The following is a 26,367-nucleotide window of genomic DNA, read 5'->3' as shown; positions in this document are numbered from 1 at the left end:
AAGAATAATATAATCGTAAAAGGACACTTCTTTAGATACAGGCTGTGTTCTAAACTTCACTGTCAGCGCTAAAAATCTATAGTTTACAGTGTCATCATTTAAATATATGTTTTTATTATCTATTATTGTTTTTTTCTACATGCTATAGTAAAGCTACATTAAATAAAAATTCATTAATTTATTATTATTACCAAATAAATTGAAAATTCATATATAGTGTGCGACAGTGACTAGCGATGCAATTTACCGCATTCGGACTTTTACCTTACATTAAACTAACTTCATTTATCTGATTTATAACTTATTCGCGATAAATATAGCTAGCCTGTCCAGGAAACACATAATTTCTTCCTTTTGTAATATCTGAAAGATCGTCCTCAGAGGTGGTATAGTAATATACCACAATTATACATTCTAGAAATGACGACATCCTTGAAACTCACCTTTTCGCGATAATACCTTTATTAATTCTACATTATTTTCCAAGGATGCACGATTCAATTGCAAGAGTGACTGAAAGCACTTTCATATGCTAATTGAATTCTGTCACCTTTATTAAAGCACTTGTTCCTGGTTCAGATTAAATTTTACTAACATTAAAAAATTACATTATAAGTAAATATGTTGGATATTAAACGTTTTCAAGCAAGCGATTGGCTAACATTTGCAATTAATTGTGCACAATCCTGATAAAAGATGTTGTGCCTTTATTAATTTTTGCACGAGTCTTCAAATAGCGACAATGCTGAAAGTTTTTATATTTTTAGAAAATTATATTAGAAATAGCTTGACACTGATAAATGTGATTTGTGTGTTGTGTAAAAAAAAATCATTTTAATAATGCATCCCGAAGACTAATTACAATTTGAAAAACAACGCGATTGTAATTAACACTGTTCATTTCAATATGGGTGCAGATAATTTTTTTTTAATGAAATTTTTATATAAACTGCTCTACTAATCTTGTTTTATGCACTATTTATACATAAAGCAAAAATATTATATATCAATATTATTAGCATATATTAGTTTCATTAACGCACTCTAATTTACTTTTATACTATGAATATTCAATCATTCGTTAAATTTCCATAAAAATAACTTAAAAATTAGCAAATGACTATCTTGCTTTTTCTTGAATTGATATTGGCATTATGTTGATTGATTCGTCGAAATAATTATCAATTATTATTGATGTGATGGATTGGCATAATCACGTATTTCAGTAGTTTCTTGAAGAAATATAAGTCGCGATGAATTGCTTTGCATAGAAACCTTTTCACCCGTCGAATTAAAAATTAATGTGTCTATAGTTAAAAATTTATACTTCCTCTCTTAATATTCAAATAGTACAAGTTCAATTGCGCAATTGCACACATTACGTTAAGTGAGCACACGATGTAATGATACAGTGAAGAAGGCGATCGAGTAAAAAAAAAAAAAAACAGGCAACGATAAAATTGAAATAGATCCTTTTTACGACTTTATTTAAATCTCTTTTAAAAGCAGATCCTTAACGCTTACATTTTCTTCTAACAAGCAGCGTTTCTTATTGGTCCTGGTTTTATTAAATAAAAAAAAAAAAAAAAACACTAAATGGGCCAAATTGCAAACGGACCCAGAGAAAAACACTGCTTGTAAGTATCTATGAATCATTAGGAAATTTCACAAGATAAGAAAACGATAAGCAAACGAATTGAAATGTCACTTTCGGATTAGCTCGCTCTTTGACTTGAACTTTCGCGTCAGCGGGAACTAGACTAATCGTCGAATCGTCGAATTGGAATTATTTTCAAAAAAAAAAAAAAAGAAAAAAAAATTTATTTCTATAAAGATTACTCTCACGCACGGCTCTGTTGAAAATGCATTGCGCTATTAACGCGCGACATAGGCACTTTTGCTATTTCGTTTTGGTTTAAAGTGCACGTGTGCAAATGCACACGTGCAGGAATGCATGCATATGTTGACAATGCAATTATTCTTGTTAACGCAACGATTTACTGCGAAGCGCCTGTAACGAATTAGCATAGAAAAACCGGGCCTGTCCTTACGGGAGTGCCGATCGCCAATTTAGCCCGAGCGAGAACAAAATCGCCCGGGAGAGATTATCGATCACAAAAATTTTCTTCTGAAATAATTATCGCGAGAGAGTCATTGATGCGCGCCAACAATACATCCTGCTTACTATTCTCGTCCGTCCAATCTTCTCCGCATGAACATTTCATAAGACCTTCATAATTACATGGTCTGCCAAGGATGCTGATACGGACACCCAGATTTTTCCAAGCCATTATATCCGGCATTGCATTCACTGCGATAATAGTTGAGAACATGCTTGCTGCATGACATTTAGCCTTTGTTGCTTAACATTGCTTGCGCATTAATCCTCCGGTGCATTTATGAGCATTCTGCGCACGTGAGTGCAAGCTGCTTCGTCTTTAAGATCACGCAGCCACTTCGATTTGCATATTTATATCGCACGAGACCAAGAAAGATTTTTTTTTGGTTTGCGAACGCCAAAACCGATTACGCGCACGAAATGTATAATTTTTTCCTGTATATGCTAGGTACATCCCCGGCTTTTTCTATTTCTGTCCGTGGCACTTACGATTCAAGTTCGAATTTTATTTTAATCTTGATAGTTGTCACTGTGAATACGCACAGAATTATTTAATGGATCCCAAAAATAAAAATGATGTCAATATAGCGACAACATGAACATTGCTGGATTTCTGGATCAATCTACACAATAAAAAAGTATACTAGAAAAAGAATTTGATAATGATAATCAAGCTTATGATAATAACTAAGCTTCAGTGCGGTAATTTGAATTAAATATTCAATTAATATAATCACATAATTTGTACTATTTAATAACTGTTTGGTAATCGATTAATTATTATATAATTACTAAATATTAAACATTTGGTTACATTAATCGAACATTTAATTGAAATTATTTCACCAAAGTCTGATTGTTATTATCAAACATATTTTTTTCCCGGATTAAAATAAGACGAATAAAAGTTAATTGTTAACCAATAATTAAAAGATACGAGAACAAAGCACAAAATGAAAAGAAATATATGTATAATATGTGTATAAAGAGTATGAATTATCTCGAAGTTATTTGTTTAAGTTGTAACAGATCGCGGAAAATTCTCCACACGAGTGCGAAAATATGTATAAAAATATTTAACACTCGCGCTTTACTAAATAGAACAAATTGATTGCCATCGTGTGAATCAGCAGAACGTTAATTGTAGAACCGTGAACGCGTAAAATTACGCGTTTCGCAAGGAAAACGAGTGCACTTACTGCACTTTTTTTTTTTATTGTAGGAAGGACATATTAAATTATTCTCCAGTGTTGCAACAAAGTATCGTGAGTTCGAGATATGATCCCGAGATATCACGGTCTTGAAAAAAATCTCTTCTGATTTACTTCCTGCACCTTTCGCCTCTGCGGTTAAGCGCGACTAAACGCAGAAAAATTAATCGGTGTATTGCTAGAACTGTTCAACGCGATTTCGCTCATACCGCATCAATCATTTCAGTTCTAAGCAACAGCAACGTGAATAACAAAGTAATAAATCGACCTACTTATGAGACTGCATTAAATGCAAGAAATTATGCAAGATAAACTTCAATGTTACAATTTGCATCTCAATCGATACAAATTGAGATTAATGTGTTCAAATAAGCTCATTGATTTCATGTTAGTAAACAGAAATGGCATAAAAAAGATATTAGAACATTATTTGCTTGTAAATAATGTGTACAGAGAAACTTTTACAAAATTATGTCTGTTTAAGATTATAAATTCTTCCAAGAAGATTTTTATATTCTTGTTTATATGTAAAAATGAAATTATGAATTGATATTAATTTTTGATTTCACGTTAGAATTAAAATTAATATCATTGACTTGATGTTCGTTTTTTTTTAATGTCGTCTTCAACATATATTAAAATAATTTGTTTAACAACAATCTAATAATACGATTTACATTTGTATGTAAAAGATATGTATTTTTATGTAAATATTGAAATTATGTTAATATTTTAGGAAAATATATAAGAAATATATAAGAAAATATATAATAAATATATAAATTATAATAGAAAAATATAATAAGAAAAAGAGACGTTGTAATGATAGGAAAAATTATAGCAGAGACATAATGAAAATAAAATATCAAATATATCAAGTATTACAAATAAATCACACAGATTTCATACACAACTCAATGTTGCTGAGCGATTATTTATATACATATACATATATTTATATTTATATTTATATGTACTGGAAATATGTAACATATTTCTTATTTCATAAGAAAATCTTTTTAAACGTGGAGAAACTAGTCTACCTAAGTAATTTAGAAAGAAATAGAACGCGACCGCTCGCACGTATATGTCACATTCATTTTCAAAAGATACGCATATATGTATGAGGTTTCGATTTCTGCGGTTTTCACTCTCGATCGGAAAGTGTCGCTTCCACAAGAGGAGTAAAAGTCATGGTGTGCCCCGCGGTAAAAACAGGTGTGGAGACGCATACTATAGCTGGTCAAGCCGAGAAAGTCAAGAGCGCGAATGCCGGCGTGCTCAGAGAAGTATCTCTCGCGAAGCCTGTTAGCCTACTTACACGCGGCTTAGTACGGCTCGAAATTTGTGGCGGTGCGGCGCGCGCGACGACGACCGCGTTCGCCGATTTAATAATACTGACCATCGTCGTCGTCCTCGTCGTCGTCGTCGTCGTCGTCGTCGTCGTATCGATAAATCCTCGCGAAAAAAGAAGCACGACGAAACGTCGGTCACCGCGTCTCGCCACAGCTGCTGCCCCGACTCGTCGGTCGTCAACGGTGTGTGACTCGATTTACCTAAGTCTTGCATAACGGGATCAGGCCGCCCTGGGATCGACGATCGCCCGCGATCATCGACGGCGAAATTTCGAAGCCCCGCTTCTTTCACGGCGCTTTCGATCCGAGAAAGTCGCGATTTCGCACGTACGCCACGCGGCTCGAAAATCGCAACTGTGATTTCTCGAGAGTACATACCCGAGCGATTCGCAACTGAACGAGATCGAGGTGCCGAAAGGGTAGATTTTTTTTTTTTTTTATTTGATTTTCGAAGGAGGACCTTTTATCTTTACCGCCCACATATGGGACATAATCGTCTAAGATGTAGCAAATCGAGGATTATCATGTAAATTATTTCCACGATCATTAATATGTAAATTAAATTCGACAGTCGGAATGTATGAAATTAGCAATCATTTAAAATAACGGCATACGAAATTCCAATTCAGCAATTCTGAGAAGTAACGTAATACTAAGCATATAATTTTTTAATTCTAATTTCGTTGTTAGCTATAGATTACACTTCTTGAAAATTACATTTTATTTTATTTGCTGCATTGAAACTTAATTAGCACAGAAGAAATGTGCAATTTCAATTTTACAATTTAAAAATCGGTCAATATTGATCTGTAATAATTTTCATCCCTGTTTTAAACAAAGAATGTAAATTATCCCATATATGCAACAAAAAATTTCCAAAAAAACTGTATTTTTTTTTTAATCCGGAATTATTCATTTGCATATAAAAGTGTATAGAATATTTCAAATCACGCACGTGGATAAATTTATTCATATTTTAAATCAATTTTAAATAGACTTCTTAATGCGTATGTACACGGTCATAATAGTGTAAGACCCGAAAAGACTTGTGCAAACACTTCCGGCTCACAAAAGGGGATTCGAGAATTGAAAGTTTCCGCCTTCAAACACGTTTCGAAGGACACCGAAATAAAAAATATTCTCGCGTGGATATTAGCTGCAATAAAAAGAAAAAAAAACACGGTTTTGCTGAAATATCTAAAAATATAGCTAGATGCAGACGTGAAAATTTATTCTGTGATGATCAAAATAATTATGTAAAACGCTTAAACTGGTTGCTAGAATAGAAAATTTTTTTGTGGCGTTACTCATCAAGAGTTCTAAGTTTTTATGCATTTGGATAAAACCATTCTTTTCGTGCATGTTTAATTAATTTACACAAGCCGTATTTCCATTTATATTTCTGGAAAATTTCCAGTTGCTTACTCTTATTCTTTATCATTTTTCTCTCATAAATTTAATGATTATTCAATCAGAAATCTTATCAAATCTTCCATACTGTGAGAAAAAAATTTGGCACTTGTGACTATAATTCCATGTAAAATAGTTAAGAGCCCTATTTTTATAGTTATTTTATTACTGTTAGTAATAATAACCTTATGTTTATAGTTCAAAAAAATAATTGAATGGGAAAAAACAATTGAATAAGATTTCGTTAGGCCTTTAATATATGCAATTGTGTAGAACACTTGAAGATGTATGTGTCATATCTCAAAACATATATTAAAAATAACAATCTTACATTACTTATACATTTTAGCCTTCGACTTTATTTTCATTGTTGTTTTCCTTTCATTCACGCTTCATAACCTTGCTTTAAAATGCTTGTTAACTGTCAAGACGTATTTTTGTTTTATTACGTTTTACTGATGGATTTTTAATAAGTGCTAATTTATATCACTTTTCATTTATTTTACTAATAAAAATTCATACAAAAATTCATTGGAATCCACTTACTCGATTACCTGTTGAGCTGGAAAATAAGTTTGGATTTTTGCTTCGTTGCAGCTAATTTTAGGACTAAAATTCTATTAGCAACGAATATTAACGATCACAATTTTTTCGTCGTTGATTAGAAGAAAAAAAAAAGAAATAAATCTAAGAAGCCTGCAATTTTAAATTCTTTTAATAACTTTTAGTTGATATTATAGAGCAAACCCATGTAGCAAGCTAACGTTATCGTCAGTCTGACGTTAAAATGTCGTCAAAAACGTCGTTTTGACATTAAAGTGACAAATGATGTTATCTTGTTCTCTGAGTTTGAACTATAATGTCAGCTGAAAATCAAAATTAAAAATTGCAGGCTTCTTAAATTTATTTTTTTTTTTCTAATCAGTGTGTGTCAAAAATGTTGCAAAAATTTTTGATTTTATCAGGTTCATCATCCCGCATAATTACGATTTGACAAAAATTATATTCAGATCTGCATCTCGTCGCATTGTGTGCAATGCAAAAATAAGAAAGAGAAGCGGCCAGTTACGGGCAAATTAATATATCATATAATTATATGGATAAATAGGGATTTATTATTCCTGATAATTATTACGTAAATACGTACGTTTCGATTATACTTATTAGTCTTTTTCAACTGACATAGACAAATAATATTAACTGTTACGATATTAGACAGAAACAGTTTTAAATCGCATGTTGAATAACAATTTTTAAGTCGCAAACATCAAATTATAAAAAAATTATGGAAAAAGTCTATATTAATGTGAGAAGCCATTTAGCTTGATCTAGGAGATCATTAAATCTTTGAAAGTTGTCAAAGTTCCGTTCAAAAAAAAAAAAAAAAAAAATGCATAACTCATTCATCGATTAAATTGATTTGAATTTGAATTTTCATTCTAACTTTATTTTAATACTTCAAAATTGTCTGGGGGACTACATTTACTTCTCTCATTGTTTCTGCAAATTGACATACTCTCTTTCTTTATCTTTTTTTTTTATTTTATTTTAATTTCTTAGTCGGTTTATTTAATCGATTTTACCCATATATCGACTTTTATTTTACTATATAAAACGTACCATTACATAAACCTCACAATGACTTAATGGAATTCTCCTTTGATCGCCGAATCAGTTATGCATTCTTTTCTCGTATTTTGCATCTAGTTAAACTTTTAAATATCTCAACAGCATCATTCTTTTTGTGCAGATTCCTTTTATAAAATTGTTTTCGAAGCTACAACTTCTTAAAGAACAAATTTAATGTAAAATACAAAGTTGAGTAAGTTAATATATATTTTTTTAATAAAATAAAATTAAAGTCATGGCTTATAAAATGGACGTTAAAAGTTATATGAACAAAAAACTAACTAGTTGCAAGTTATATTAAGATGAAATTAACTTAAATTAATAGTTAATTTTTAAACATTATTTATATTGAATTAGAAATTCGCAAGTGTTTAAAAAGTTTGATTACTCTAAACAATTATAATATGGATCGTCAAACAAATTTAATATTTTATTTAAATTAAGTTAATATAAAATAACAATGAAGTATTATCTTTTATGTGGGAACGTATTTGTTAAATAAATTTTTCTTTTACGCAGATAAATTTTTAACTTAAGAAAAGTTAAAGAATTAAAATTTGTACGTTAAAATAACTAGTTAAAATTAAAAATTAAACCATTTAAAATTAACTAAATTAAAAATTATTAAGTTATTAATTATAATAGTTGCTACTCAATCTTGAATATAATACATAGAATTTGTTCTTTGTAACTGAACTCTCTCCTCAATCTCATCTCTCTTCTCTTTCTCTCCAACACGTTCAAGTGTGTATCCGTCACTTTACGCGCAGAAAGTGCGGCGTGCAAGGAAAAGAAAAGGTGCACAGCTGCAAGGAGCGCGCTTGCAGAGATCGTCTCTAAACTAGGCGCTAGAGCGCGTTTAAATTTTAACGCGCGCATGCGCACGACCGACGACGCGCTTCCGTGGTCAGTGCAGTTTCTAAAGGTGCGCAGGAATTTCGTTCTAGCCTTCGTTTGGAGTCCTCATCGCGAGGACGCTCGAAAGGAAAAATCCGCGAATTTTTGCGAAACTCCGCGCAGTTTGACGCGCGATTTCCGCGCTTTTGACGCGAGATAGTCGCTCGTCTGACACTGCGGTACGGCCATCTAGCAGACGATCCATACGGCGTCTGCTGGGACCAGCTGACAGGCGTATGCCGGAGCAGAAGCCCGCGTATTGCTCGCTGGTCCTCGTGACGATGACACGTGTGTCTGCGCCGCCCGCGGGTCTGTGAGGCCCCAGAGCGTGATTCGTTTCGCGGTGGCGAATCTCATTGTCAGAATCGCCCTCGCGGAAGAGCCGCGCGAGCTCCTCGTGACACCTATCAACACCTGACCCACATGTTATGTAATTTATCACCTTGTTATCACAGAACGGTCATTCGAACGCGTCTGGCCGAATCTAGGACGAGGGGTGTACACGGGTACACCGAAAGAATTCGGGACGAGTCAGCCGACTCCGCCACGCACCGTCTCGATCAGCTGTCACGTCGAGAGTCGGAGAGCGCGCGCCGCAGCGCGGGTTAGGTACGTGTCAGCCGGCGGACGTAGGTTAGGGTCGGTGGTAATCGCGACGAAAATCGCGGAAAATTGAATGGGACAGCGCGTTTTCTCGGTCACGTCGCGTGCGACGGGTCGTCGGCCGTCGAGACGACGCGACCCGCGTGACGTCGGGAGCGTGGGACAATTTAAATAAGCGTACCTGGCAGTGCAGGAGCTGCGCGCCGTCCGTCCGGGAGATGATCGGTGGTCGCGATTTCACACATGTCGTAGTCGAAACTTTCCTCCGTAATTGGGCGAAATGTCCGAACTGGCACAGTCTCTCCACATGAGCACAAAGCCTACTCGATCCTATACATGCCATCGCGGGAACTATAGTGAGGGGACTCACCACTGCCCGAGTGGCCCGTACCTCGCGCGCGCGGCTCACTCTCAGCCACTCGATCCCACCAGCACTTCGAAAAATCACACCCCCCTCCCCGACCCGCCACTCTCGCGGCCGCCACAGCCCCCAGTCTTCTCCGCGCGTCGCGCGTGGAGCAGCGTGGAGCACGGAGGTCTCTAGCCGCGAATGAGAGCAGCGACTCTGCGACTTTAAGAGTTCAGATGATAGCCTCTACGTGCCATTTGTTGTGAGTCATTGCAAACCGCATGCGCGCGTAGGATACGTCTCGCCCAATGATGCACTCGTCGTAACCGCGCTTCGGAATTTCCCACTTCAACCAACTTCAATTCTTACCGTCAGAAAGTATTGCCAACAGCTCGTATTTATTATGATAAAACACTTTACATCCTGCAACTGCCCAATTAGAATCTAAAGTAGAACATGTGACGTCATTGATCCGCCTCGGTTTAAATTCAAACCCATTGCAGAAGGGAATGCTCAAAGGGAATGCTAAATTATCCTATTTTATTGATCAAACGTGATTCTTTTTCAGCACGATATTTTTCTGAATTGTATCTACAGCTTTACAAATCTTTTCGCATAATTAAAGTGTCCGCACCAATGTAACTCAAGCTGGTCAACTTTTGTGCCGAGAACGAAAAAAGATTTAAGAAATTTAGATCTTTTTTACGTACTTTTAGTCCAAAATAGAGTTTACAGCTGTCAATATTTGCTTCGCACAAAAATTCTATTAGTACAAAACAAAAATGGTCTGAAATATGGATTATGCGAAAAAATAACGTTGAGTTTTTAGAATTTAACTTGGATTTACATACAATTTCGATGTAATAATATATAGCAATTTATTGTTATTCTTATATTATTATTAGTAGATATGTGTACATGTATTAATTCGATAGTATTCAATTTTTATTTAAAACTGTACTTTTACTGTTATCATCCGAGTTTGATCGTTCATGGATTATGAAAAAAGAACATTTTGCACATAATATACATTATTGTGTCGTAAATACATACGTACGCTTATTTGTGAATATGCGTAATTATAAATTGTAAATTTCTGCGTTTATACACAATTGTTTAGATTATTTTAATATTTGTATCGGCAGTCGAGAGATTTATATCGATAATCGATTAACATTCCTTCACAGTATACATACAGTAACGCAACTCTTCCGACTTCAGCGTATGCGAAATTGAACTGCACATGCACGAGCTAAGTAGGTAATCAATCACATAACAGATTTTCTGTTGCACTTTCTCTTACTATTTTTCTATAGCGCTTTCTGTCATACATTATAAAGTAGGCTCTTCGAATCATTGCACCGCACTGTACATGTATATGTATACAGGGTGTTCGATAATGGTTGTATCCACATTTTACCATAAGAGCGCGCCTTAACTATTTACCGATTGCACTCCATGTAATTTATATGGATCGAGTAAAGAAGTAAATCATCTCTTATGGTAAAACGTGGATACAATCATTATCAAACACCTTGTATATACATAAACTTATAAAGTATGTATATCATTACAAAATTAAGTTACTTAGGCCGAAATGCGTATATTTATTTTGTATTGTAAGCAGTTTTCAGAATATTAAGATTTTATTTTACACTAATATGTATTCCAACCAGCGATAATCTTACATTGTAAACAACTTACTAAGTTTTATTTCATTATACTAAACCAAAATTAAAATGTAAACTTACCTCGATTAGTAATTTGATAAGTTACAATTCATTAAATCAGTAGATGTATCAGTGAAAGCACTACTACCTCTAAGACTCAACTTATGTAATGTTAAAAATATTACAAGCATTAGAACAACTTATATTTCTTTATTTTATCGTTATAAACTAAGTCTAAATGTTTAATCACCAGAAATATTTATTATAATAAAGATAAAATAATAACAGTTATGATTTAGATTCAATTTTGCGATAGTAAAACACATTCTCTCTATGAAAAGTAAAATTTACGTAAGACAAGAATAGGAAGGTAAAAACAAGTTTATTTATACAGTGTAAAATAAAATCTCAATATTCTAAAAACTGCTTATAATACAAAATAAATATAAAATAAATCATGACTAAATATGAATATCGGCCTTGGATAAAATTATGATTTTTTTGTATGTCTAATATATTATATCAATGTTACTTTTTCTACATTTTATATATACTATTTTCTCTTTATTTACATTCAATGTTTTTCTTAAATTTTACGCATTTTTTTACAAAAATTTATATAATATATAATATACTTTCTTTTTTAATATTTATCTAATTTTATGTATATTTTCCTTTTTTATGTACTCGTATATTTTCTTTATTTAGATATTTTTTATTGTCTGTATAGTTTATTGCGTGATTAGCTACTTATTTATATCATTTTTATTTAATTTATATCTTAAATATATTGACCAACATATAAATAATACATTTGAAAAAAAGAGGAAATGATAAAACGAAGAAAGAGTGAAATAAAAATTTAGTGACATGAGATCTGTTCTTTGTATAGACATATAGGATATCTTTATCTTATTATAAATTAATAAACATCGGACAAAATTTTCAATTGCTTATCTTTACAGCATGTAATGTTAATTATTTGTTACCAAATTTTCATGTTTTAACGTTTGTAAAATAGATTTCATTGTTGTAATATTCTTGTCCAAGCGCTTCTTTTGTGCTAGTAAAAGTTTATGTACATATCTATTATATTTAACATATCTTGCAAATTTGATCCATAATTGTGTATTAATAAAGTCGGTTTGTTTGAAACACTCTATATTATATTTACCAGTTCTTACAAACATTTTTGTCATTTTACTAATATTACATTGTTTTCTAAAACAAAAAAGCTTATTTACAATATTTGCAAGTCAGAATAAATTCGAATACTTTTTCTTCATTATCTTACCTGTTTCCATTAGTATCATCTTTTTCTTCCTTACCAAGAGGTGATGCACATTCACAATCAGTCAAAATGTCATCTCGAACAATCGTTGTTGTAGAGTCTTGTTGAACGTCCATTATTGGTACGTTTTCATGAATTACCGTAGATTCTTGTTGAATGTCCATTAAATCATTTTGATTGTTAGTTTGAATGTTACTTGTTGAGTTAATCTGCATTTCAATTATTGAGCTTTTTTTATCCGAATGTATTGTATGTGAAAATCTATTGTTTAAAAAAAAAAACATTAGAAAAGATGTATATCAGATACATAATGTATTAATAAAACATTGTAATTATATCTTATTACAAAATATAAAACTGAAACAAAAAAGCTTATTTACAATATTTGCAAGTCAAAATAAATTCGAATACTTTTTTTTCATTATCTTACTCTCTTCCATTAGTATTATCTTTTTCTTCCTTAACAAGTGGTGATTCACAATCAGTCAAAATGTCATGACGAACAATCATTGTTGTAGAGTCTTGTTGAATGTCCATTATTGATACGTTTTCATGAATTTCCATAGGTTCTTCTTTAATGTCTATTAAATCATTTTGATCGTTAGCTTGAATGTTGCTTGTTGAGTTAATTTGCATTTCAATTATTGAGCTTTTTTTATCCGAATGTATTGTATGTGAAAATCTATTGTTTTAAAAAAAACATTAGAAAAGATATATATCAAATACATAATGTGTTTATAAAACATTGTAATTATATCTTATTACAAAATATGAAACTGAAACAAAAAAGCTTATTTACAATATTTGCAAGTCAAAATAAATTTGAATACTTTTTTTCATTATCTTACTTTCTTCCATTAGTATCATCTTTTTCTTGCTTAACAAGTGGTGATTCACAATCAGTCAAAATGTCATGTCGAACAATCATTGTAGAGTCTTGTTGAACGTCCATTATCGATACATTTTCATGAATTTCCATAGATTCTTTTTTAATGTCCATTAAATCATTTTGATCGTTAGCTTCAATGTTGCTTGTTGAGTTAATCTGCATTTCAATTATTGAGTTTTTTTTATCCGAATGTACTGTATGTGAAAATCTATTGCATTAAAAAAACATTAAAAAAGATCTATATCAGATGTATATGTTTATAAAATATTGTAATTATATCTTATTACAAAATATAAAACTGCCTCTATAACATGCCAAGTGGAATTTACAATGCTGTATGGCAGTCAATCAGAAACATCAATTGTATTATTGACTGCTTCTAATTGATTAGCAATCAATTAGACAAGACAGTCTAATTAAGACAGAAACTGTGTTTTGCAACATTATATAGAAAAATCTTTACTTTTCTGGGAAAACGGATGGAATTGCAGTCTTCTTTAACCTTCTAGTGATGCGAAGAGGTGTACAGCAATTATAATAATCATCTTCTTTAAAATGGTCACTGCAAATTCTTGCATACTTATAATTGATGGTTTTACCAATGCTTTGAAACCATTGTTCTTGTCTTTTTGCATCTACTGGAAAACTAAAAATATATTGGATTAGTTTCACGAAAAGAATTAAAAACACATTTATACATAATAATCTAATTATACTTCAAAATTAATAATATTACCGGTGAAATTGTCGTGGGAATGAAGAACAGTGTTCTGTCCAACATATATAGCATTTAACCATCTATGCAATAACATAAAATTACAATTTTAGTCACAAATGCTATATAATAATTCAAAATAGTTTTAGATCATTTCAATTAAAAATGAAGAAAATCTTATATGCAGCAAATAATATGTACCTTTTATTGGGTAATGTAGAGAATTTTTAATCAAAATTTCTCTGATAACATGTGTTGTCTGATGGATTTTTGTATCTTCAGGGGGCCTATTCTTGAAAAATATCGCATACGAAAATATATGAAAATACTATAGTATACGTTACATATATTATAAAGTTGCCTAGTATTTTCGTATGCGATATTTTTCGAGAATAGGAGGATTCTGAGACCCAACAAGACAGTACCAATCCAATCCAATCACGTAGCACTGGCTGCGTTCAGCAGACTCAACATGTTGAGATATTTTTCTAAATCATCCAATAAAATTTTCAGATTTAGAAGAATACACCAATAATAGCAAGCGCTTATTCAACTGTTGAATTTGCTGGGAGTCGATTCTGGCTGCGTTCCGAAATTCACTGCCAGTACTGAAAATCTATAGTATACGTAACATGAACTATAGATTTTCAGTACTTGCAGTGTATATCGGAACGCAGCCTCTGTATCACATAAGTTGAGTAAAAATTACAAAAGTGAGCAAATTCACTAGCTTTTGACCAATGAAATTACAAATATTTTAGTAAATTTACTTACTTTTGTAATTTTCACCAAGGTGAATAATATAGAATTGACCCCCTGAACGCAGCCACTGACACAGAATATATGTTAAGGTTGTTTTCCTTTTAGACAACACAGTCGACATTTTTAACACAAAACGACAAACTTCACTTTCCATTTACAAACTCAATCGATACTTTTCGACTTTAGTCAAGAAGAAAGTCAAACTGTATTCGAATGTGTTGGCTTGTGTCGATTTGTATCTTCTAAAAGGAAAATAGCCTAACACACTCGAACACAGTCTCAGACTCTCCTTCTGAGATATCTTTCTTTAATTCTAACAATTGGAAAAAGATAAAGAGTAAGTTAAACAAAAATCAAAAGTTAATCTACATTGCTAGAAAGGCAGAGGGCATAAAAGTCGCTGCAGGACTGCGTTCAGAATGAACATCTAGGTGCACCCAGATGTAATTTTATCTTTGTTGTTTACCGAATGTTAAACAAGGATAAAATGATGTCTGGGTGCACCTAGACGTTTTTTCTGAACGCAGCCCTGATGTGAATTGAACTACTGCTGAATTGGTGCAGCTAAAAAGAACAAACCTATTCAGTGATCAAACTTGAAATAGCAGGTGGCATGATGAATAGGTTAAGTTTAGTTTTTCAAAAATTTGAACAAGTAATTCAAACGATTTTTGGGCGTGGTTTTCCTCCAGGTAAATGAAAATTATTACATGTAAACATATTTTTAATTAAATTTTAAATTAATATGGTTAGTATAAGTAACTATTTGCATTTCTTTTATGTAACCTAACCTCAATTGAATGGAATAATCGGTTTTGTGCGTAGAAATAATATTGAAAGATTTTAATAAAGTTTATTGAAATTCGAAGTAACGTTTAAAATTTTTTGTTGTAGAAAATGCGCTATGTGCAGTCAACTGCAATAGTCTTCTGAACGAACCGAAACCGATAAATCTCGGCAATAGCTCTTTAAAAGAGATTTTCGAAAATGGCATTTTATGGGCGGTTCCAAAGCATCGACGTAGTCTGGAAATAAGATATAAAAGGAGATTTGGAGTAGAGAAATATTTTTGGAAGCCACCCATTGTAAAAACTAATATATTGATGTGTCCGAATTGTGGTCATGATTATGAAGCTGGTCGTTTATGTGGTAAATTTTGCATTAGAATAATTTATAGATTAGGAAAAATATGCTGAGAAGTTTAAGTTATATTCTTGCATATAAGAGTAAATAAAAAGAACTCACGAGTGTTTATATCTGTTTATCACATAGCACACTGCTATGAAAAAGTAAAACTAGAGACTAAAGAAATGCAAGATGCCATTCAAAAGGAGCTAGGTCTAAAGCCAGTAGAAGAGAACGTAATTGTATTATATGATGGAGAAAAAGACTCTAAAACAGAAGAATTTTGGAAGGTATTAAGAATTTACTTTATGTCAGTATATATATACTTCAATTTTGTTTACATAAATATAGATTTAATCTGCTTTTAATTCCAGAATCAGAGGATAATTGAGATGCCAAAGAAAAGGCCATCGTGGTTTCACCAAAACTTGTTGGAGCCAACAACACAGGAGCCATCAGACAAAAAGGAGGTTAAACCTACTCGTCTTGCATAAAGTGTATATGAAATCAGACTTAAAATTTTTTGTAGACAAAAGCCGGGACACACGCCCGTCGATGTGAGTAAATACCTAAAATGTTCGAAGATTAAAAATATTCTCGTTCTTTATTATCTAAATATTTATATTTACACCTAGTGTCTTTACGCTACGAAAGATTTTGTTTTCATTTCGTGATTGCGTTTATCGATATAAAAATAAATTTGCAACACACAGTATTGTCTCAATTTATAATTTACAATATTATCGGACGCATATAATGTTTCTAATTCAATATTTTGTATATTCCCAATTACCATAAATTTTCTTGACACTTTAAAATCTAAAGGAAATTTCGTAACAATCACTAGCTTTTGTCTCTCTCGAAATCAATGTACAAGCTCAAAGTCCTCTGTCGGCATTTCCTTGGTAAAATGACTTAAAACGTGTTCATGGAATTCTGCAAACGGTATCGGCTTTTTGTAAATAGCTCCACATAACGGGCAAGTATTGATATCATCCATATCATTCAGATTAGAACACTTTTCCATAGAAATACTAGGAGTCATGAGACTAGTCTGAGTAGCTCCATGCTCTTTGAAACTATCATCGGAGTCGAATTGTGTACCCGTTTGGCACATTTTTTTATTTGCATTCTTTCGGCAATTATTACATATTATCCCTGAAAATATATATTTGTTTAAAAAATTACAAATTTTTAAAGAATTTTCTATTGCAACTAAAGCTAAGAAAGAGAATTGATTAAATTATAATTACATATAATGACAAACTTACCTTTCCTCATTTTTTTCATATTTTGCAAAGCTCTTTTTAACCTAGTTTGCTGCCCAAGTAAGGCGTCCTTAGTTTGAGACAATCTAATTTCATGCTGCTTCAGTTGTTCCAACGAATCTGTGTCAGAATCTTCTGGATACGTGAAACCAACATTTTGTAAATTTAATTCTGGAGTATTATGCAACTCCACCATCTGTATGAAACAACGGCCATTATATAAAACAAGGTAAACGATTACGGATATTTTTACTTTACCTCTGCACATTGCTGCTCGAGATCAGACTTCTCTAGCATGATACTATTTATTAGTCGGAGAGATATTTCCTCCAAGCTTTGCTCTCTTTCACCTACAACAACGAAGATGTTTTCACCTACAACAACACAATTGTGACAAAAAGCATCATTATATTTCAAGTCAGTACCAACCATCTGTAGTTAGTAAGTATGTCTTGTTAACATCCTGTTTATCTGACGCATCGCGAAAGTTGTACGAAATAATGTCAGATGGCTGAGTGGCAGGATGCTGCTTAAACATATCTGAGATTTTTGTCAACTGGCTGCCCAAGGATTTGTTGGTTTTTGTTAGCCTCGTTAATCTGTTCCACAACTGACGATTTTCCCCAGCCACCATGAAAACGTGATGGGACAATTGTGACTTTTGCTTTGTAAGTTCCTCTACCTTTTCCTACAAATCCAAAATACATCATACATTATTTATATGAAAAATGTTCCTTATTTCTTTATTTTCATATCCCTTATTTTATTTTACATTACTGAAAGAAATATATATACAAAACTCACTGTATTTATCCTTAACACTACTATTAATGTTTCAAAATTGTAATGTGTAAAATTCAAACAACAAAAATAATGGAGCTAACAAGCCATGCTAGAGGCACATACTGACAATAATATATTGAAAATAGAAAAGTAGTTCTTGATAGAGAAGAAGAGACTGTAGTTTGAAAACTTTCAACAGTAGACTCATATTACTGGAATCCCAAGTCAGGGTTTGAACCATGAAAGTTCAATTCTACATTTTTTTTACATTTTAAATTTATCATTACATTTTATCTTTATGTTAATATAAACATTCAGCTTAACTTGTTAGGTCATTATTTTTCGTTTTAACGTTTCAACTTTTAACGTTTTAACTTATATTTATAATTCTATTACAAATACGATTCTCAATTGCATGATTACATGGAGAAACAAAACAGAAAAGATAAAGTCTTGTTAAATAGAAAAAGCCAATCTTTGAAATTTTCCTGAGAAATGGATCTTACAATGTACATTGTGCCTGAGTATTGTAACAGGTTTATGAGGTCTTTACTTGTCTACCATCTAATCTCTGACATACCTGCAGAGTTTGTAGCGCAGACCTGTCACTCTTGTCGACTTTGACAACAGGCGCGGTCATGTCCCTGCCGCATTCGAGCCTAAGACACATGTTCTCCTCCTCCACCGCTGCCAATCGCATCTGCAACTGCTGGCAACGTTCCTTCATGGTCTTGAAGGCGACCAACAGCGCGCAGTACGAACCGAAGGTGTCGTTCTCCGCGTTCTCGACGTCGTTCATCGTGCGACACGTCGAAAGACCGAGGAATCGCTAGGGGACGAGTTGCGACGAGCGTGATCTTGTGCCGTAGGATCACGTTGATTCTAGTGAGTCTCACTCACGTTCCTCGACGAATCCTCTCGTCTCTCGCCTGCACTGCCGAGGATGCGCTCACTCGTCCTGGATGCGCGAGGTTAGCTAACCTTCACATTTTGTTCGCGCGGCCACAATTACGCTCCGGACACGCTGAATACGTTCACGCGGGCCTCGACCTCCCTCGGCGAGAAGCGACACGTATTTACCCGGTCGTGACCACGTCGCGCTAGCATTTGCACAGAATAAGCCGTCGTATTACGGCGGAATAACGTGACATCGGTGATTCCCCATTTTCCGTTAGAAAAACACTCGCTCCAACCAACAACGCCACTGGAGGAGGGAAAAAGAGAAAGAGATGACCTTAGGTCTGTTCCTTTTAGCTAAACTTTACATGTTTATCTCTTCGCTTTTTCTGTCCAACGAGCGAAAACAAAAAGAGAAAGGATGAATTGTGTAAGAAGTTAAAAGGAACAGGCATTTAACGACAGCTAACCAGGATACCTTCTGAGAGGTTCTAATTATAACAAAGTCCAAAAGATGTATCTTTTCTCTCTTTCTAAATTATTACAATAAATTATTTGCTTGATAATTTAATTATTAAAGTATTTAATGTTATTTATTTTTATCATCCTTGTTTTGCTCATGTTTGACCTTCTTACATTGCATTGCTTTGTAACTAATGAATTTTACGTTTTATCTATCATATTTGTTTCACTTTTAGTTTTTATTTGAATCAAAATTTTATTTTTTTCAGCTAAATATATATTTTGCTGTAAATCTCTTATAAAAATCAATTATAGTGAACGAAAGCCATATTCGTAATTTAAGCCAATTTGAACAAATATAAAATAATAAGATTCGGCAAACTGGTTTATGATTATTATTAATTGTTCATGACAGCTTTAAATCGCTGCTATCGCCGCTTTTAATCGCTTTCTTCTTATCAAACATGATTGAAGGATTTTACAAAACGTGTGTGTATGCATTTGTGTGTCCATTAATTAACATTAAATATATATTTTACAACTCTATTTGCATGTGTCTATGTTGAATAAATGTATGAAAAAAAAAAATATATATATATGTATGTTTTTTATGCACATATTCAATTTGTATGCAAATAGAGAGTTGTAAAATATATTTATATATTTATGACTCTTAACACATATATATATATATATATATATATATATATATATGTGTGTGTGTGTGTGCAAAGAGAGAGTCGTAAAATACATGTTTTTATCACGCTTCTGCGTGCAGCGCGTTAGACTTCGACCCATCTGCGTACGACGTGCATTTTCTCCTGTTCGCTCCTTTTACCTGGCACCTGCATTCTCACCTTATGGACGCGTAAGTATATCGACGAAATAATCGTAAACATGAGACACGATTAGATGACACATACGAATTGCAAGCGGATCTAAATTATTTTCAATTGGTCGGTCCAATGTCCATGACATAATTGGCTCCAATTTATAGCAGTATACCTCGGTGATTTGAGATGAGTATCATCACGCACATCATTCAGCGTTCGTGCACTGATTTAGTTGGGCCACGTGTATGTATGTGTGTGCGTGTTTGTATACACCCGCATATCCGGTGCATGCGTGAGTGTGACACATGACTGGGATATTCTTAAAACTTGTGACATTCGGCGGAGACGTATCTCAACGAATAGTGAGCTCCATTGAATTCTTGCCACACGATAACGTTTACTTCGCGATATACCTTTGCTGATCTGTGATCTCATGCTCATCTTCGAAATGTCATCCTGATAATACCTGTTAATCTTTGTTCTCTAGCGGTACAGTGGAATTGGGCTCGAGTTCTCTAGAGAAACCAGCTATGTACAAGGTACTCCCCAATGTGTCAAAGTACACAGTAAGTGCGTACATGTACTTTTCACAGTAGGCCGAGAGAGGAGCTTTCAGTAAATCTGGTTGAATCAACAGGTATACAATGGACTGCGTAGGATACCATCCGTTCTTCGAGCAGCGTCTATAACAACGTTAAATCTGAATAAGCAACCAATCCCGAAACAACCTGTTCCTGATCTCAAGCAAACTGCGGAACGTTACTTGAGGTACACATTTGTCTTCAAGTTATCTTTATATATAGTACTTCATATATATTGCCTATTTGTCTTCAAGTTATCTTTATATATAGTACTTCATATATATTCTTTATTCTTTAATTTTTATTCAAGTGTTTTTATAATTTATTTATTACAGATCTTTGAAGCCATTGTTGACTGACAATGAATATAAAAATACTGAGAGGATTGTTGGTGATTTTATTAGCCACACGGGTGTAGGATCTAAGCTGCACACTAAATTACTGGAAAGATATCAAAACACTGATAACTGGGTACTTATCTATACATTTTTTTTATTTTTTGTCAAATTAATGAATCAGTTGGCTGAACGGTACAAATTAACATTTGCTTGTTTCAGATGAAAGAATGGTGGCTGGAAGTTGCATACCTGGGATACCGTATGCCCGTGATCGTACATTCCAGTCCTGGAACCGTTGGACCACCAGTTACTTTCCAACGACCAGATGACATGTATGTGTATGCGGCGCGTCTTATTGCTGCAGTCTGTGATTACAATGAGATGGTCAAGAGGTGAGTTTTATGCGATTTTCAGGATTTTTTATGTCCCTTGATATATTCATCTGCAATGAATCGCACACTGCAGTGGAAAGTTAAAACAAGAAATGGCTCGTAACGATCCGCTCGATATGCAGCCTTATGCCATGATACTCGGCACGCACAGGCAGCCCAGCGAAGCAGTCGACAAACTGTTGCACACAGACGAGGCGAAACACATAATAATCATAAGCAATAATAATGTAAGTACCATTATTCCGACGATGAAACGACATGACTAGATACATTCTATTTATGTTACAGTTCTTTAAAGTTTGCGTTGTCGATAAAAACGGCATTTTAAACGAGGGCAAGCTCGTGGCTGCCATAAAAGATATCGCAGATCGCTCCTGTACCGAGGGAAAGCCTGTAGGAATTTTAACTGGGAACGACAGAGACACTTGGGCGAAGGACTACAGTTTACTTTTAGGTTTATTTCGGTTTATCTTTTTTTTTCGTTTCTTTTACCTTCGTACAATTTGCATTCAGCTTGTTTAAACTGCACGATTTTTTGTGTAATTTCTAATCATTATCTCGAATCGTTGTCGTTATATTTTCAGAATTAGGTAACAATAGGAATATAATCAAGGATATAGAAACTTCCTTATTTATACTATGCCTGGATAAGAATCTGCCTAAAGATGCTTTTAAGGAAAAGAATAACGCGTCAGTAAGAGCGGTTCAAGCTATGACAGGCTACAATAGCTCCGTAAACGCTGGTAACAGGTGGCACGACAAGACTGTACAGGTAAAACACATTTGACCAATATTTATCTAAATAAATTCAATATATCAAATAATTTTGAATAGATGAAATCATTTGGTGCTAAGCGAGGAACGTGTCTTTACAGTATATAGTATCCGCCGATGGCTACGTTGGCATGGAATACGAGCACAGTCCATGCGAGGGAGTTCCGGTTGCTGTCCTTCACGATTACGTATTAAAATACATGTAAATGATAATAATAATTAGCTATCGTTTTAATAGAACGCGAATAAAAATTTTCTTATGTTTCTAGAGCAACAAGAGAAAATAGCGCGTGGGACGTAAAGTCTGCGGATTTTCCAAGACCGGAACTTTTGAAGTTCGTGACTAATGACGCTATAGACTGTGCGATCGAGATAGCTGCTGATTCGATAGATAAGTAGGTTGATTATGTCTTCACAGTTATAATTATGTCCATATTATAGAAAATATAGTGTGTATTATCTTTTAGGCTTTCAGAAGACATAGACATGGAATGTTTTACATTTGACAAATTCGGCGCGGACGCTATAAAAGCAATTAAACAGAGCCCCGACAGTTTTATTCAGATTGCGATGCAAGTGACGTTTTATAATTTACAAAGGAAGGCGCCGGCCCATTACGAAAGCGCAGCATTACGAAGATTCATAAATGCCAGAACAGAGTGCATCAGGTCCACTAGTACAGAGTCAGTAGAGTTTGCAAAAGCGATGCTTCCTGGGGAATGCAAAAGCAAACAACAAAAGAAGGAACTGATGATCAAAGCGATAAATGCTCATAAAGAATATGCCGCACAGGTGAGACATACGGCTCTGCTGTAATTATATAATGTGTCTTTAATCATTGTCTCTTGATAATCAAATGCGCAAAGCTTCCAATTTAACGTTTCTTTTTGCATAGGCTGCGACTGGTCAAGGTGTCGATCGGCATCTGTTCGGCTTAAAAATGATAGCAAAAAGCGAAGGAATAGAGCTGCCAGAATTATACAAAGATGTTGGTTATACTAGAAGTACATATTTCAATTTAACATCAAGTCAGGTAATTCAAAGTTGGCTCCTAAAGAGCTTTCTTGCGGAAGTAAAACGCGAAAATATCTTAACGAGGAAATAAGTGCACTCGCGTTAATCGACATACCTTTAATTCGTAGGTGCCGTATAAGTCAGCGTCTTTTATGTGCTATGGACCGGTAGTTCCCGACGGTTACGGTTGTTGTTACAATCCACGACCGAAGGATATTCTATTCGCTTGTTCGTCATTTAAATCGTGCAGCGAGACTAATACGAGGGACTTCGCTCGTGTCTTACAGCAGACGCTAAACGACATGCGAGACATAGGCAGTGAATGAAAGTGTAAGGACTCTGCTTTTATTGCAATGGGAAACGGTGTTCATTGATATTTTTATATTGCACACGACGACAAGTGAAAATAAAGTTGTTCGAGTCAAGCGAATTTATTTTGTATAAACTTTTTATTGCGAAATATATATATTTCGAAACTTTGCAGAGTATATCCTTCTCTTTTTGACTTGGTCCTGCTCTGTACGTGTTACAGTTGTATTTTGTCATACAATAAACATATGCATAACGTTAATCTCAATAGAATTACTTAATTCACACAATAATATATAAATATAAAAATTATCAAAAACTGACGATTATGCGCATTTGGCAGGTATTAAGTTACACAAAATGTAGTATCACAGTTCTGTTCTGGTTCTGGGAGGATAACCCCAGAAAAACGTCGGGTATCCCCTGACTTCCCTTTCTCTGGCCACGAAAGCGGTGAAAGAAGAAATGCAATTTCCTATGAAATAGTTGGACCTTCCAAGAATCGCGAGATCCAAGTGTGGAGATACCGGCGGTTCTTGTCGGAAAACTGATATCTATACGAGGACATTAGAACGTTATCATCCATGACACGACAGCGATATGATGAATGTGCAAACTTACCTTCATACGCGACAAAGCTTCTCCAAGTCTATCCAACATGTAATCATTGTCAGACGCTACAAACACAGACTTGATATCATGGCCGTTGCGAATAACGCGCTTCAGCTGAGTTATTATTACATCGAATGACGGCAGGCACATGGACAGAGTAGCTTTGCCACGCTCGTTTTGATAACCGAGACACTGAGGAGCGGCGAAAAGATCTGGCGCGGATGGTATATGTTCGCAGGCGCGTTCCTGAAAAATAAACACAATATATCTTATGTACACATATTTTTATATACAATTTAAATTGAGAAAACGCCGAATTTGTGTGAATTTATATACATTCAGTTTTTCAAAGTTGCAAGTTGAAAAATTAAATAATGTATACATACATTATATACATACAGCTCTGATTAATTGGACTTTCAATTTAAATCATGTATTCATGCAAAACGTTCAATATTATATTGCATATATTTTTATACTTTATATGGAAACCATCACTCTATAGTGTTAATAAACTATTCTTTGTATAAAAATATATATACAGCAAATGTCACATACCCAATCGATTCCATTTCGTAAATGTATACCGACGAACGCTCCCCTTGGCAATTTTTCCTTTATAAATGCCTTTGCTTTATTCAGGATATCATTGTTCCAGTTAAGGCACTTCTGCAGAGGCTTGTTCACAGGCTGAACTGGAAAACTGGCGGGTGCGCCCGTGAATGCCAGTACCGGCCAAGTATCGGCTGGATAATACTGCTGCCATTGCTGCTGTCTCGTCTGGGTATAATACACGTCGTAATAATGGAGCGGTTTATAGAATTCCGATTTAACAAAGTCTATATTATATGTGTCCCAGAAGGGACCAAACGGATTTCCTTGTTTCGCGTTGCAGGACGTTCCATTGCTTCCCATGCGAGCCTCATAACAAAAAGCTGAGAAAGGGCAGAGTATTTATCTTGTTCTCTAACGAATTGACATTAGAATTTGAATGTCTTGCTTATAAAAGACTATTAAAGCTTACATATCCTTTTCTCGGGCGGCCATATCTCTGGCGCAACGTCTTTCATGAAATCCTCCATTAATATTGCTCTGTGGCAGTTTTGTACTTGGGAAACATTGAAATAGGTATCAAACGGTATTTGCACCTAAGAATAAAATGGAATATTAGTAGATACACCATTGTAAAATTCAAGGATGATGTTACAGGTAGAATCTGTGCTTACAGATCTTGTCTCTCCCGTGCGATATTCAACCCACGGTGGTAACACTAGAGTGCGATCCAAGGCTTGGGCGAATCCGAGGACTCCTAGAAAATGATCCGCCTGATTACCGAAGCGTCCTGAAATAAAAATCACAAAGATTATTACAAAGGATGTTGTTCGTATGATAAACATCAAGATCTTACCCATGCAGGGACAATAAACGACGTAGCCATTCGCGTCGATCTCAACGTCCTGGCAAAGTGCGGCAAAAAAGTTTATTAAAAGTAACGTAAAAATTGATATCCTCAGCATCGCAATGTGTCATGTGTGGCACGAAGTCGCCCGATATTTGTCACTCTGTTTACAATAGCATTAATACTTTGCGAATTCCTATGAACGTTTGCGTGGACGAAACCTTTGTTTTTTGTTTTTTTAAATAAGCGTCTTTAACCTCTTTGGGAAGATTTAGGTTATATGATGCAAGGGATACGCGGGATATGTGTAACTATAAAACTGTCACTCTCAAACCTCAAATACAGTCGAGTCATGTAACGCTATATAATTTTCTTCGTCTTTTTCACAAAATCATGTAACAATTTGATTTCGTCCCAAGATAAAATCCGTTTCCCAAGGTGCGACCTAAGGTTAGATCAGGTTAGATGTATGTATATATACAATACGAAACAGCCAGAGACTAGAGACAGTTGACGGTTAGCTGACTTCACTGACTTCTACGAACTATGTAAACATGATGTGTTACATCGTGCAAGAATATAAGAATTTGTTTTGAAATGTGAAAAAAAAATAGAGCAAACATCGTTCTTCGCGCCAACTGTGAAGATGTACTTATGTATAAGATAATATATAAAGAACA

General features: G+C 34.2%; 6 protein-coding genes across 12 annotated transcripts in view; 2 read left to right on the top strand and 4 right to left on the bottom strand.

Moving 5' to 3' along the window:
• The window catches only part of LOC105195417 (all trans-polyprenyl-diphosphate synthase PDSS1), a 55,197-nt gene extending 45,480 nt beyond the window's left edge, over positions 1-9,717 (bottom strand). The window contains exon 1 of the mRNA XM_011160798.3: positions 9,406-9,717. Coding sequence (XP_011159100.1) covers positions 9,406-9,567 — 162 coding nt within the window. The 5' untranslated portion in view covers positions 9,568-9,717. The remainder of the gene's footprint in view (positions 1-9,405) is intronic.
• Positions 1-16,635, top strand: part of LOC105195423 (39S ribosomal protein L32, mitochondrial) — a 42,571-nt gene extending 25,936 nt beyond the window's left edge. Inside the window, exons 1-4 of one of the 2 annotated variants that reach the window (XM_011160808.3) lie at positions 15,393-15,592; positions 15,795-16,049; positions 16,173-16,315; positions 16,400-16,635. In XM_011160808.3, coding sequence (XP_011159110.1) covers positions 15,514-15,592; positions 15,795-16,049; positions 16,173-16,315; positions 16,400-16,519 — 597 coding nt within the window. In that variant the 5' untranslated portion in view covers positions 15,393-15,513 and the 3' untranslated portion in view covers positions 16,520-16,635. Of the gene's footprint in view, positions 1-15,392; positions 15,593-15,794; positions 16,050-16,172; positions 16,316-16,399 lie in introns of those variants that run through there. The other variant, XM_039456332.1, reaches the window with a different exon arrangement.
• Positions 11,941-14,772, bottom strand: LOC105195418. 2 transcript variants are annotated; one of them, XM_026137766.2, is made up of 7 exons: positions 14,340-14,772; positions 14,160-14,221; positions 13,926-14,069; positions 13,383-13,631; positions 12,965-13,216; positions 12,538-12,795; positions 11,941-12,464 (listed from the first exon to the last, which is right to left on the bottom strand). In XM_026137766.2, the coding sequence occupies exons 2-7, from the start codon at positions 14,219-14,221 to the stop codon at positions 12,218-12,220; spliced, it is 1,212 nt and encodes a 403-aa protein (XP_025993551.1). In that variant the 5' UTR covers positions 14,340-14,772; the 3' UTR covers positions 11,941-12,217. The 2 variants fall into 2 exon arrangements, with proteins under 2 accessions (XP_025993551.1, XP_025993550.1); XM_026137765.2 differs by having other exon boundaries at positions 11,944-12,464; positions 13,887-14,069; positions 14,340-14,766.
• On the bottom strand, positions 16,313-19,435 carry LOC105195422 (protein spindle-F). Of its 2 annotated transcripts, none has more exons than XM_039456329.1 (5): positions 18,657-19,435; positions 17,723-17,981; positions 17,552-17,667; positions 17,297-17,489; positions 16,313-17,183 (listed from the first exon to the last, which is right to left on the bottom strand). In XM_039456329.1, the coding sequence occupies exons 1-5, from the start codon at positions 18,873-18,875 to the stop codon at positions 16,891-16,893; spliced, it is 1,080 nt and encodes a 359-aa protein (XP_039312263.1). In that variant the 5' UTR covers positions 18,876-19,435; the 3' UTR covers positions 16,313-16,890. The 2 variants fall into 2 exon arrangements, with proteins under 2 accessions (XP_039312263.1, XP_011159109.2); XM_011160807.3 differs by having other exon boundaries at positions 17,552-17,643; positions 18,657-19,428.
• A 449-nt stretch (positions 19,436-19,884) lies between these two features.
• On the top strand, positions 19,885-23,855 carry LOC105195421 (carnitine O-acetyltransferase). 4 transcript variants are annotated; one of them, XM_011160802.3, is made up of 14 exons: positions 19,885-19,922; positions 20,214-20,303; positions 20,756-20,807; positions 20,906-21,036; positions 21,185-21,320; positions 21,407-21,579; positions 21,653-21,806; positions 21,868-22,033; positions 22,164-22,351; positions 22,455-22,555; positions 22,623-22,748; positions 22,821-23,145; positions 23,249-23,386; positions 23,496-23,855. In XM_011160802.3, exons 1-14 carry the CDS (start codon positions 19,900-19,902, stop codon positions 23,691-23,693), a joined length of 2,001 nt encoding a protein of 666 aa, XP_011159104.2. In that variant the 5' UTR covers positions 19,885-19,899; the 3' UTR covers positions 23,694-23,855. The 4 variants fall into 4 exon arrangements, with proteins under 4 accessions (XP_011159104.2, XP_039312256.1, XP_011159107.2 ...); XM_039456322.1 differs by having other exon boundaries at positions 20,756-20,834; XM_011160805.3 differs by lacking the exons at positions 19,885-19,922; positions 20,214-20,303 and adding an exon at positions 20,355-20,630.
• Positions 23,798-26,280, bottom strand: LOC105195420 (GDP-fucose protein O-fucosyltransferase 1). The gene is made up of 6 exons (XM_011160800.3): positions 25,697-26,280; positions 25,515-25,630; positions 25,313-25,436; positions 24,847-25,223; positions 24,298-24,534; positions 23,798-24,230 (listed from the first exon to the last, which is right to left on the bottom strand). Exons 1-6 carry the CDS (start codon positions 25,803-25,805, stop codon positions 24,045-24,047), a joined length of 1,149 nt encoding a protein of 382 aa, XP_011159102.2. The 5' UTR covers positions 25,806-26,280; the 3' UTR covers positions 23,798-24,044.
• Between the last annotated feature and the right edge of the window lie 87 nt (positions 26,281-26,367).

This window comes from Solenopsis invicta, chromosome 12 (genome assembly GCF_016802725.1).
Source record: "Solenopsis invicta isolate M01_SB chromosome 12, UNIL_Sinv_3.0, whole genome shotgun sequence".
Lineage (NCBI taxonomy): Eukaryota > Metazoa > Arthropoda > Insecta > Hymenoptera > Formicidae > Solenopsis > Solenopsis invicta.
This window is presented reverse-complemented; position numbering and strand designations above follow the sequence as displayed.